Source organism: Mus caroli, unplaced genomic scaffold (assembly GCF_978045245.1).
Source record: "Mus caroli unplaced genomic scaffold, Mus_caroli_1 scaffold_6, whole genome shotgun sequence".
Lineage (NCBI taxonomy): Eukaryota > Metazoa > Chordata > Mammalia > Rodentia > Muridae > Mus > Mus caroli.
Window position 1 is genome coordinate 28,006,271 of NW_028227261.1, and position 12,385 is coordinate 28,018,655.

Here is a 12,385-nt window from a genome sequence, read left to right on the forward strand (position 1 = left end):
ATAGCTGTTCTTCCTCTGTAGGCACAACGATTACAAAGTGGCATCTCCTGCCTTGAGAGCTGTGGGTAATATTGTCACTGGGGATGACATCCAGACCCAGGTGAGGAAGAAGGGGTGGGATCTTAGCTTAGGTCAGCTGTGGGAGAACAGAGAGAGTGCTGTGGACCAAAGTCTTCCTGGGTAACTGCATGGTCTAGCAGAGAAAGCGTGACTTTAAGTAGTTTTAGCACGGGGGCTGGTGAGATGGCTCAGTGGTTAAGAGCACCGACTGCTCTTCTGAAGGTCCAGAGTTCACATCCCAGCAACCACATGGTGGCTCACAACCACCCATAATGAGATCTGACTCCCTCTTCTGGTGTGTCTGAAGTCAGCTACAGTGTACTTACATATAATAAATAAATAAATAAATCTAAAAAAAAAAAAAAAGTAGTTTTAGCACTGGCAGTCTCTGTATTTTCATACTTCCTTCTTCTCTTCTTAAACAAATTAGAAACAAATCATACCATTGCTACTTGAGCAAAGAAAGCTAAATGGAATGACTGGATTTGTTTGGAATGAAGGTCCATGATCCTTTTGAGACACTAAAAGCTGTGGGGTCACCAATGCTTCTAGGCCTTCACCTCATGCTAAACTCATGTTAGCCTTTTCAGCCGTGTGGCACACACTGTAATCCGAGCACTTGTGAGTTAGAGGCAGAAGGCTCAGCTAGTTCAGGGCCATTATTGACTATATGAAACCCTATCTCAAAAACCCAAAAATAGGAAAAATATTTCCTACAAACCAGTAGCAGAGTGGGTGTGTATCTGCTGGGGAGGCTGAGGTGGGAAGGAAGGAGCCCAGGGCTTGGAGACCAGCCTGCGCAGTACAACAAGGTCCTGTCTCAGAAGACCCTGCACACACGTGAACATGGAGATGTAAGATACAGTAGGAATGATCCCACAGGGAGGGCACCAGAAATTTCTCTTGTTCAAAAGTTAGAACTCTGCTGATTTCCTGTCTGACTTTGTCAGCCAATAGTCTCCATGAGTTAGTGTGTACTCCAGTCCCTCTTGTGGTTGATATGTAGTTTACTACTGTAGACCCGTCCTTGTGAGTGGAGTTAAACCATATTAGTCCCTCATAGCTGCCTTAGTTAGCATAATGTCTTCAAGCTTCATCTGTGACGTTCATGTGTCAGAATTCTCATACTAAGATTGAAGGATATTCCAGTGTCTGTGTATACTAAGATTGAAGGATACTCCAGTGTCTGTGTATACTATTTTTTTAAATTCCTTCATCCATCTTGCAAACATTTATGTTTCTACTTCTTAGCTATTGTGAATAATGCTGTTTTGGACCCTGGTATGCAGCTACAAAGTCTCTGTTCTTTGGTCATGTATATGCAAAAGAGATTAGATAACATGGTAATTTATGCTAATTTATAAGTAGGCTTCTGTGTTATTTTATGTCTCTATCAGCTCTGTTCCATGTTCCAGTTTCTCCCTCTTTCTAAGACATCTCATTTTCTGTTTTTATATCAGCCATTCTAGTGAGTGTAAAGTGCTGTCTCCTGGTTTGATTTTTGTTTCTCTATTTATCTGATAAATGATCTTGAGCCTATTATGTGTGCTAATACATAATCGCTGTATCTCTTTTTGGAGAAATGTCTTTTCAAGCCCTTCACTCATTTTTAGTTTGATTGCTTAGGATACGAGTTCTTCATAAGGCTGGAGAGATAGCTCAGAGGTTAAGAGCACTGGCTGCTCTTCCAGAGGTCCTGAGTTCAGTTCCCAGCAACCACACGATGGCTCACAACCATCTGTAATGGGATCTGATGCTCTCTTCTAGTGTGTCTGAAGACTGTTACAGTATGCCATATAAATAAAATAAGTTCTTTTTTTAAAAAGTTCTTTACATACTCTGGATAATAACCCTTTCTTTGTTTGTTTCTTTTTTTGTTTTTTTCGAGACAGGGTTTCTCTGTATAGCTCTGGCTGTCCTGGAACTCACTTTGTAGACCAGGCTGGCCTCGAACTCAGAAATCCGCCTGCCTCTGCCTCCCGAGTGCTGGGATTAAAGGCGTGCGCCACTACGCCCGGCATAACCCTTTTTTTAAAGGCTATTTATTTATTTCATGTAGAAACACCAAAAGAGGGCATTGGATCCCATTATAGGTGGCTGTGAACCACCATGTAGTTGCTGGGAATTGAACTCAGGACCTTAGGAAGAGCAATCAGTGCCCTTAACTGCTGAGCCATCTCTCTAGCCCTGGATTTTAACTCTTAACAATACATGTTTTGCAAGTATTTTCTAATATTCTGCAGGTTTGCTTTGCACTGTTTATGGTGTCTTGATGCATATCTAATTTTAAATGAATTAACACTAAATATCTAATTTTGATACATTTCTTATGCTTTTGTGTTTTAGGTCATTCTTAATTGTTCAGCCCTCCCTTGCCTCCTCCACCTGCTGAGCAGCTCTAAGGAATCAATCCGGAAGGAAGCTTGCTGGACCATTTCAAACATCACTGCTGGCAACAGGGCTCAAATACAGGTAGATTTGCTTCCAAAAAAGGCATCTTTCCCATTAGAAACTAGGGGCGAGGCAAAGGGCAAGCTGCATAGCTCAGTAGTAGGATGTTTGCCTAATTGAATTGCCTGGATTCAGGGCCCAACACCACCAAAACAATTTGTCATAGTGACAGCGAGGTGCTCCACACCTTCTCTAGTAAGGGCAAAGAACCTGCAGGCAGGTTAACGGAAAAAAGCCTGAGTTGTGATTCTTTTGGTTTTTTTCAAGACAGGGTTTCTCTGTGTATAGCCCTGGCTGTCCTGGAACTCACTTTGTAGACCAGGCTGGCTTCAGAAATCCGCCTGCCTCTGCTTCCCAAGTGCTGGGATTAAAGGCGTGCACTACCATGCCTGACACAAGTTATGATTTTTTTTTTAAGATTTATTTATTTATTTATTATATGTAAGTACAATGTAGTTGTCTTTAGACACTCCAGAAGAGGGAGTCAGATTTCATTATGGATGGTTGTGAGCCACCATGTGGTTGCTGGGATTTGAACTCAGGACCTACGGAAGAGCAATCAGTGCTCTTAACCACTGAGCCATCTCGCCAGCCCAGTTGTGATTCTTATACTAGGTTTGATCTTCATCTTTTGCTCTGAGACAATGTTTCATGTAGTCCAGGCTAACCTCAAATGACCTTGAATTCATGATCTTTCAGTATCCACCTTCCAAGTATTGGAATTACACAAGCATATTTCATACTGCCTGATCCCTCTGCTTTTTCTCCTTAAACTGCTTCCATCCTCCTTCCTCATTTCTCTTTCAGGCTGTCATAGATGCAAATATCTTCCCTGTATTGATTGAAATCCTTCAGAAAGCAGAGTTCCGTACAAGGAAAGAAGCAGCATGGGCCATCACCAATGCCACATCAGGAGGAACCCCTGAGCAAATCAGGTGGGATCCTTTCCTAGCGTCTTAAATGAGAATGTGTGCTCGCTCTCCTGTGTTCGTGGTTTTCATGTGACTCTAAAAGGCTTTTGATGGGAAAAGTCTTTCCAAGTCTAACCATATTAAGGTTTAATTAGTAAGCTGCTAAGTGATCTTGGACTCTGGAATAAATTGCTGTGTTTTTTATGGTGATTTTTTTCTTGAGACAGAATCAAGATGGGCTGACCTATCCGACCTCTGCCTCCCAAGTGCTGAGTATAGATGATGTCTATACCCAGCTAAGTCTTGGATTTTTTTTTTTCTTTTTCTTTTTTGGTTTTTCTCTGTATAGCCCTGGCTGTCCTGGAACTCACTCCGTAGACCAGGCTGGCCTCGAACTCAGAAATCCACCTAACTCTGCCCCCCAAATGCTGGGATTAAAGGTGTGCGCCACCACGCCTGGCAAGTCTTGGGGATTTTTGTTTGTGTTTTGTTTTGATAAGATTAGGGCTCTCTGTGTATACTAAGTTCTCTTTGAGTTTGTGGTCCTCTTGCTTTAGCCTCTCAGGGGCTGAGAACATGTCTCAGCCTCCAGTTTGTATTTATGCCCCTTTATTCTGGGGTTCATCATCTGAACATTAAGAGGAACCAAGCAAGTTGGATGCGTCTTTCCCCTTGTTATAACCTACGAAAGGGAATAAAGTCTGTACGTACTGATGTCTCGGGAGAAAGGAAGAGCTATTGACTTAGACATTAAAGGGAAAACATAAGATGAACATGATGGTGTACCACTTAAGTCTGGGAACACTAGAGGCAGAGACAGGCAGATCTCTGAATTCAAAGTCAGCCAACTATGTAGTGAATCCCAGGCAAGCTAGGGCTACAAAGAGAAATCATGTTTAAAAGGGTGCCAGGGGTAGGGAGGAGGAGTAAATATAGCATTATATAGTAGGCCTTTTTAGATAAAAGAACAATATATAAAGGCCCAAGAATCAGAAATCTGAAGATCTGAAATTTAACCGCAAATTAATAACCTCAGTATGGAATATTCTGAGGAAGGGTCCAGATGGCAGACAGTCTGCACCACATTGAAGCTGTACTCAGAAGAAATGAGAACCTGAGGAATTTCTCAATGTGTGTAGCCAAGGTGACGACAATAGGACTCTGGGTTCATTAGGGAATAGATCAGTGGCAGAGACGGGGTAAAGTGAAGAAGGTAAAGCCTAGGTGGTTAACAGGAAGAGTGCCTTGTTGGGAGAATTGGTGTGCATGAGGGAGACGCACAGGTCAAAGCACCTGGTACACTTTGTGTTCTGCATTAATGTAGAGCGCATGTCCTCTCTGGTCCCCAGGTACCTGGTATCACTGGGCTGCATTAAGCCCCTGTGTGACTTGCTGACTGTAATGGATTCAAAAATTGTGCAAGTGGCCCTCAATGGACTAGAGAACATTCTTCGGCTTGGAGAGCAAGAAAGCAAGCGTAGTGGCTCAGGGGTCAATCCCTACTGTGGCCTCATCGAGGAAGCCTATGGTAGGTCCTCTCCCTGACCTCACCTGTCTGTTAATGGGGAAGATGTTGGAGCACATTCAATTGTTCTGTGAAACTTGGGACTACATTCATCCATTCATTTGTGTGCATATGCATGTATGAGTGTGAGTGTACATGATATGGCACATGTGGAATGAAGGTCAGAGGACAACCTGAAGAAGTCAGTTCTCTCCCTTCACCATGTTGGTTCCTAGGATTGAACTCAGGTTGTCTGATTTGGCAGAAATCACCTTAACCTGCTGAGTCATCTCACTAGCCCTTGAGTCTCTGCTTCTAAAACCAGTGATGAGTTCCTGTTGCAGCCAAGCTAGCCCAAGCACAGGGTTTCAGACTTTCCCTTGGGAGTAGCTGACTCGTACTGACTAGCTGGGTAGATAGAAGTAATGGTTATTATCACTACCGAGTTTCCCTGTCCCACCATCTCCTCCTCCCTCTGAGGAGCCATAGGTCAGTGCTGTTCTTATAGGCACCACCTACCTCAAAATGTATGCAAGGAGGAACAGGGTAAAATTTGGTTCTACTACCAGGAGCTAGAAGCTGCATTCCAACAGTCTCTCCTGGAAAAAACCCTGATTGCCTTGACCAACCCATCTCAGATGATTAGCTCAGATGTTAATTAGCTCACCATGATTAGCTCAGAGTTAGCTTGCAACAGAATTTGGTCTAGACCCTCTAGACAATCACATTGTGTATGTGTGTGTAGACCAGAGGTCAGCCTGAGCTATCACTCCTCACAGTAAGCTAGGTTAACAAGCCAACCAGAAAACAAACCCCAGCTGGTTTATCCCGACTATATCCTCTCCCCCCAACCCCCTGCTAGGGTTACAGGCCCCATTCCTTGCCTTGTGTCCTGGGGAGTGAACTCAGGTTTTCAGGGCAAGCACTTTACACAAGCCAGGGGTGGATATGTTCCCACTGCTTTTGTTTGGGAACTTGTACTTCAGGAAAGGAGAGGTACAGACCTGTTTTCTTCTTACACCGTAGGCTTGGATAAAATTGAGTTTCTTCAGAGCCACGAGAACCAGGAAATCTACCAGAAGGCCTTTGATCTCATTGAGCACTACTTTGGTGTAGAGGATGACGACAGCAGCCTGGCTCCTCAGGTGGATGAGACGCAACAGCAGTTCATCTTCCAGCAGCCTGAGGCCCCCATGGAGGGCTTCCAGCTATAATGTCTGCCTCCGGGGAGGGGGGGGCACGGGGAGCACCAGCAGCCAGCAGAGAGGAGCAGCCTTCTGGTGGGCAGGAGAGCAGCCACCCCACCAGCAGCCCCGCACACCTGCTGCCCCGAGACTGTGCTCTCGACCTGTTCATCCCCTTCCCTGGAGGGAGCGAGCGCCCTCTGGACAGACAGAACCATCTGAGGCTCACATTGGGTTTTGAGACAAGAAGGGGACGTGTGGGTTTCTCTTCCTTACACTATTTTGGCTGCACACATGTCTTTAACCCAGGAGCCCAGGGGTAGACAAAGGAGGACTGAGGTAATCAATTTGCACCTTTAAAATTTTTTTCTTTTATTTTCTTTAGTGGTGACTTCCTTCCCAATTATCTTTCTTCATCCATCCCAGTCCTCTGCCCTGACGTGTGTAACTCTTGGGTACTTGAGCAGATGGAATATTCCAGAGGTGGGAGGTGGGAGGGGAGGGGAGAAGTCCCAAACAAAGTGTTCTTGCTCTGACCCAATATTAATCTTGTATGCTTGGATTATTTAATTTTTTCTTTTGCACATTTTTCTTGTATTAAGGTTGTTCTTCCCAAAAAGCTGGATTTAGTAACCCAGCCACCAGCATCGTCTGGAAATAGAGGCTAATGGGGAGGCCCCCATGAGACAAAGGTCCCTCCCTCCCTCTAACCCTATGCCTAAGACCTCTTTAGTTTGGGAGGATTCCCCCCTCACTCTCCTGGAGCAAGTATACCAGTGGAGTGGAAGGGAGGGGCACAGGGCTTCTCCTGTGTAGCTACTGACCCTCTTTCCTACCCACCTCCTAAATGGTGCGACCCAACTTCATTTGTTTACTTGAAAATTCACCTCAGAGTTGAATGAACCTCTGAGGTGGCTGTGTTTTCTCCTGAGCTTGAGATGGGGGGCTGTGGTCCTTCCTTCTCCTGAGGAGAAAGTCCTTGCTCTGATGACCCCTAAGTTGCAGAGGAGGTTGGAGTTAGTGTCGTGTATTGGGATAGTCATGAATCCCTGCCTTTGGCCTTTCTTCTTCCTTCTGCCATAGCTGGATCATGTATATTTCACTTCCAATGGAGAGAATGGCAGAAAGCCCTGTTGTTTTTAACAGTCTGTATTAGTAGGTCAGTCTTAATTGGTTTTAGGAGGACAAACTGGATGCGAGTGGGATACTGTGAGGAAGACCAGAAAGACAAACAAGTTTCTGCTCACAGGACTGAACTCAGTCCTTATTTTCTCTGCCTGTATTCTGGGCCACCACTTGGGACCAACTCCCACTTCTAGAACCTTTATGAAGTAAATCAGCTGGGTCTGATTGTTCCCAGCCTGAAGGGAGCAAGGCCTGATGTAGTCTGCTGCTCTGTTCCTTGCTCCCAAGCCAAAAGCATCCTGCTTTCTCTAACTCACTGTTACCCACAATGAACCCTGTTGGCATCTCCCTTCTAAAGATCCTTGTACCTGGCTTGCATTTCCCTTTCTCCCTCTTTCACCCTCCCACCTCTCTCCCCCCTTCTCCTCTCTTCCCTCCCTCTCTCTCCCCCTCCCTCCCTCCCTCCTCCTTGAATAAAGACAGTTCAGTACCTCAGAGGCTGACCTGTTTTAAGGGGTTACACAGTACACTAAAACTGAGCTCTGAGAGCTGGGAGCTGGGTACAGTGTCAGCCAGGCCGACCACCTGTGGAGGTGGCAGCACAGTGCCCTGTTGTGGTGATCCCCCACACCCTTAGCTGCTCTCTAGAACAGCACTGTTCTTACTCCTGTTCCAACAGATCTCTCTGTGCTCCACATTTGCAGATCTAAAGTTGAGGTTCTTGCTGCTGGCCTCTGCCTTTCCATCTGCCGTCTCTCCTTTAGTTTTTAGTTGCTGCTTCAGATTCCTCTAAGAAAGGTAGTTCAGGGCAGGCAGTTGATACTGAAAAGTTCAACCAACATTGGACCACGATGGCGAGTGCCTTCCGGGAAGGCAAGGGGCTGGCCCTTTTGTTTTTAACCTGACTGAAACTGCTCCTAGTTCAAAGAAAAGTCCTCTGTGAAGCCATCATCGTCCTTATCTGAAGAGTAGAACCCCTGAACCTCTCAAGTGACAGGAACCTGGCCCTGGAGCCGGATCCTCAGCATGAGACACAAATGTCCTGCTTTCCTCGGCCCGTTTCCAATATCTCTGGCTTCAGAGCAGATCCTGTACCACATGGAAGAGGTTGGTTATCTAGGTGTCCCTCACAGTCTGCTCCTGGCCGACTGGCTTCAGTTTCCAGCCCTCCCCAGTGACTAAGGCCCTGGATGTTGGTTGTAGCCTTTTGGTATTACTGTATGAGTTCCAGCTTGCTTGGCACCATTGTTACCTGGGTCTGTGCACACAAGTGCTTCCGAGGAGCAAGTATTGGTAGCCTGGTTTGGGAGACCTTTTGGTGTCCCCTTTACCCGGGACCTTGTATCTACCGCTTCTCCTTCCTGCTGCCCCTGGGAGTCATCCCCAGAAGCCTATGTTCTGAAACTAACCGTGGGTTAGAGCTGCAGTGGGATTATAGCTGAGGGAGAGGAAAAGACGGTGCTTCCGCATGGAGTTTCTTTCTCTGAAACCAAGCCGGTACAAAGACACACTTCCCACACGGAGGAAGTGTGTTTCTGTCTGCCTGCAAAGCTAGCAGCTCACAGTTCTACATGCCCTGGAGGCCTCTGCTCTCTTTATCTAGACCCCAGCTCTTCTCTTCCAGGCTCACTCATTTTGGTATCCATCCTCTTGGGTATTTTTCAGGCATAGATTCTAACTTCTCAAAGGCAAAAAAAACGGAACTTCTCCAGGACCCTGCAGACCCAGGAAGGAGACAGGATAGTGACAAGCTTCCCTAGCAGGCTGGGGAAGTGTGCAAGGCTAGGTGCACTGAACCATAGATTCTGAGCAGTGGCAGCTTCAAGCCGCACTTCCCTGAGAGGTGGTAAGAGACAGGCTTCCTGGCACATTCTATACCAGTTTCGTCCAGTATTTTTTTTTTCTGTTTTATCTTTTGTATTCTTTTGTTAAGCCAACAAACTGAGAATTTGCCCCTGTAAGGATCCATGTGATAGATACTAGCTGCTCTTTGGCCAAAGGCCTTCATAGCTGACTCAATCTCCCAGTCTATCCCCTAGTCCCACCCCAGGATGCACAGCAAGGGAAGAAGCTAAGGTCAACGCCAACAAATCTGAGTGAAAACTTGTTTTCCTTCTGAGAGAGCATCTTGTCTGAAGCCTGAACTATGTGCAGGACCAAAGCTGGCTGTGAGAAAAGCAGCCACAAACCAGGGCGCCCTATTACCAGAGGGGAGTGCTCTTGTGACCGTGTCTTCAAGGGCTTGGGCTTACCTACCTGCTTGTAGGCCAGCCTGACTTCTGATGCTCACACTAGCACACAAAGCTGATGATGCCCACTCGCCCTGCACTCCTGTGGCTCTGACGTTAAGGTTTCTGTTTAGAGAAAAGAACTGTGTAGCGTGTGCAGGGAGCTGTGAAGGAGGACTGAGACTACCTGGAAACTGTCAGGGCTCACACCATGAACTCTCAGAAGCTGGGCAAGGGTGCTGGCTTTGTTAGCCGGCTTTTTTGGGAAATGTTTTTTTTGACCTGTTATATAAATGAAGTGGGTATGAGGTCTCAGCTACCCAGCAGATGGAGCATCGCCTAGGGACAGCTTGGGGTTTCCAGGTAAGAACCCTAGAAAGGTGGACTTAATCCTCACAGGTTTTGTTTTCCAAATTCATTTGCTTTTATTTTTCTAAGAACTGTAAACTCTATTTTTTCATGTTCTCAGGGCCCCTGGGTAGACAAACAAAGCTTGATTTCAGAGCAGAAATAGGCCAAGAAACCATGGCGTTGCGTGTGCTGAGTCCAGACAAATGATATTTATATACACGTCCAAATTTGAAGAGAAAATGTATTTCTTTAGGTTTCAAACACTGTAATAGATACAAAGCAAAAATAAAAACCTGTTGCAAAGTTGTAAATTGTCTTCTTTGGTTTGGAGTGACCCTGGACTGGGAAGTACACATGAGACCTGGGCTATAGATGGTAAAGTACTTGATTGGCATGCCTGACGCCCTGGATCCAACCCTGGGTATCACAGAAGCCAGACACTGCTTGTAGAGGGAGGGGGTCCAGAAATTCAGGGTCAGCCTGTCTGTATGAAACCCTATCTGAAAAACAAAGTGGTTATCTCTGCTGGTCAAGGCATTAGCATGTCTGTAGAATGACAGCTGTATCAGCTGTTGGGGGTTAGTCATTTCTTTGTATGTAGTAAACTTTAAGGTTTCCCGATCATAAAGTGCTGGAGCACACCCAGTCCCCAACAGGCATTCATTCTCACATCAACTTTTGCTATGTGAATTTGAAATCCACCACTCCCGTAAAGAAAAATACACAATCATCTACACAATGTGGAAGCCAGTATCCTATCAGTGCTGCTGTCAAATAGTAAGCAAGCTTTGGCTGTGTGAGACTGAGTTTTGGCCAACATGGTAAGACATGCCTAGGACCCCAGCACTTGCTGGGGGAGGCAGAGCCAGGAATGTCAGGAGCTCAATATTATTGGCTGCCCCAAAAAACAAAAACACCTAGTGAGTTTAAGACCAGCTTTGGCTACATAAGTTCCTATCTCAAGGCGGAGGTGGAGGAGGTGGGAGCTGCCAAGCAGTTGGTGGGGTTTTAATCCCAGCATACACTAGGCAGAGGCAGGCAGATCTGTTAGAGTTCAAGGTCTGCCTGGTCTACATAGTTCCCAGACAGAGCTATATAGACCCTGCCATAAAGGGGGTGGAGGGAGGAAGTTATGAGTTTGTACCTAGCAGTGGGAATGACAGCGATGCTGAAGCAGGGTGTGTGTGTGTTTCTCCAGCCAGGGTTGAGGCAGAACTGCTCCAGTTTAAAGGAGCTGAGCGACCTAACAGCCAACATGCATGGAAAGGCATTTGAAGGCCAGAGGCAGTGAGCCTGTTAGAGACAGAACTCTACTGTACTCTGTTCAGTGCTGGGATTACAGTCTCGCCCTGATGCAACCTAGTTTTTTGTAACCTGGGTGTTCATAAGTATTGCCTAAGACCATCAGAAAACAGACATTTTTTATTCAAAACAGTAGCAAAATTATAAAGTAGCAAGAGAAATAATTCTATGGTTGGAGGTCACCACAACATGAGGAACTGTATTAAAGGGCTGCAGCACTGGGAAGGTTTAGAACCACTGCTCCGAATATCTTTCCTCTTTGTATGGAATTTGGTAAAGACCTGATGTAGATGCTACCTCTTCAGAGATTTCCAAGTGTTAACTGAGAAGCCATCAGGGCAGTGGCTTCCAGGAACCTTTAATGCAAACCTTTCTGAGATTCAGTTCCCTCCGTAAACTGGTCAAGTGCTAATGCTTTCTTGTGTCAGCTTTGATCACTCCAGGTAAGTACTCTGTCACTGAGTTTATTATACAGTATTGTCTCTCAAAGTTACGTGTGAACAGACAGAACACTACTCGGAGTCTGTTTGGCAGACCTATTACAGAAAAATAGACATCATTTAAGAACCCTAAAACAAAGTCCACTTAGCACAATTTGCAACATGCTCTACCCCACAGCCTGACCCTAGCCTCTTGAGGCTGCAGCATTTAGCCAACAGTAATTTCAACACGTGAGTTTCTAGGACAGCCTGATCTACATAGAGAGTTCCAAGCCAGCCAGCTCTATAAAGCAAGACCTTATCAAACAAAACAAACTCCACACAACAAAAGAATTGAAATCACAATTGTGTTTGTTTTTTAATGTTCTGAGCCTACACTGGCACTGCAAATCATAATGAAGAACAAAGACGAGAAAAATCTTTTTAAAGCATTAACACGTGATACTTTGCAGAAAGTGGGGCAGGGGTGGTAGGGTGGGAGTTTTCCAACCTGCCTAAAGTCAAACTCCCTAGCTACAATCCCTTCCTGAGGGAGTAATTGCCAAGCTGGTGGGGTTAGAAGACGGGGCATAAATTGCCTCAGAGAACAGCTGTGGTGGTGGAGAATGGTTCCAACCGGTTTTGGTAGGCAGCTCTGAGTTAGAAGCCAGCATAGTCAAAGATTAAGTTCTAGGACACACTAGGCTACACAGAGAAACCCTGACTCAGGGGGCAAAGAAATATTTTAAAAAGATGGGTGCTGGTGTCAGGCTTCCAGCTTTGAATCTGCTATAACCACACAATATTGATGGAGCCTTAAACTATTTACCCTTTACCTAGTGGCCTTTGC

At 45.7% G+C, this 12,385-nt stretch overlaps 1 protein-coding gene across 2 annotated transcripts in view; it reads left to right on the plus strand.

Annotated features, from left to right (window-relative positions):
- Positions 1-10,125, plus strand: part of Kpna6 (karyopherin subunit alpha 6) — a 31,954-nt gene extending 21,829 nt beyond the window's left edge. For both annotated transcript variants that reach the window (XM_021160246.3, XM_021160244.3), the window contains exons 10-14: positions 22-100; positions 2,407-2,532; positions 3,319-3,446; positions 4,772-4,950; positions 5,953-10,125. In XM_021160246.3, coding sequence (XP_021015905.1) covers positions 22-100; positions 2,407-2,532; positions 3,319-3,446; positions 4,772-4,950; positions 5,953-6,140 — 700 coding nt within the window. In that variant the 3' untranslated portion in view covers positions 6,141-10,125. The remainder of the gene's footprint in view (positions 1-21; positions 101-2,406; positions 2,533-3,318; positions 3,447-4,771; positions 4,951-5,952) is intronic.
- Positions 10,126-12,385: the final 2,260 nt, after the last annotated feature.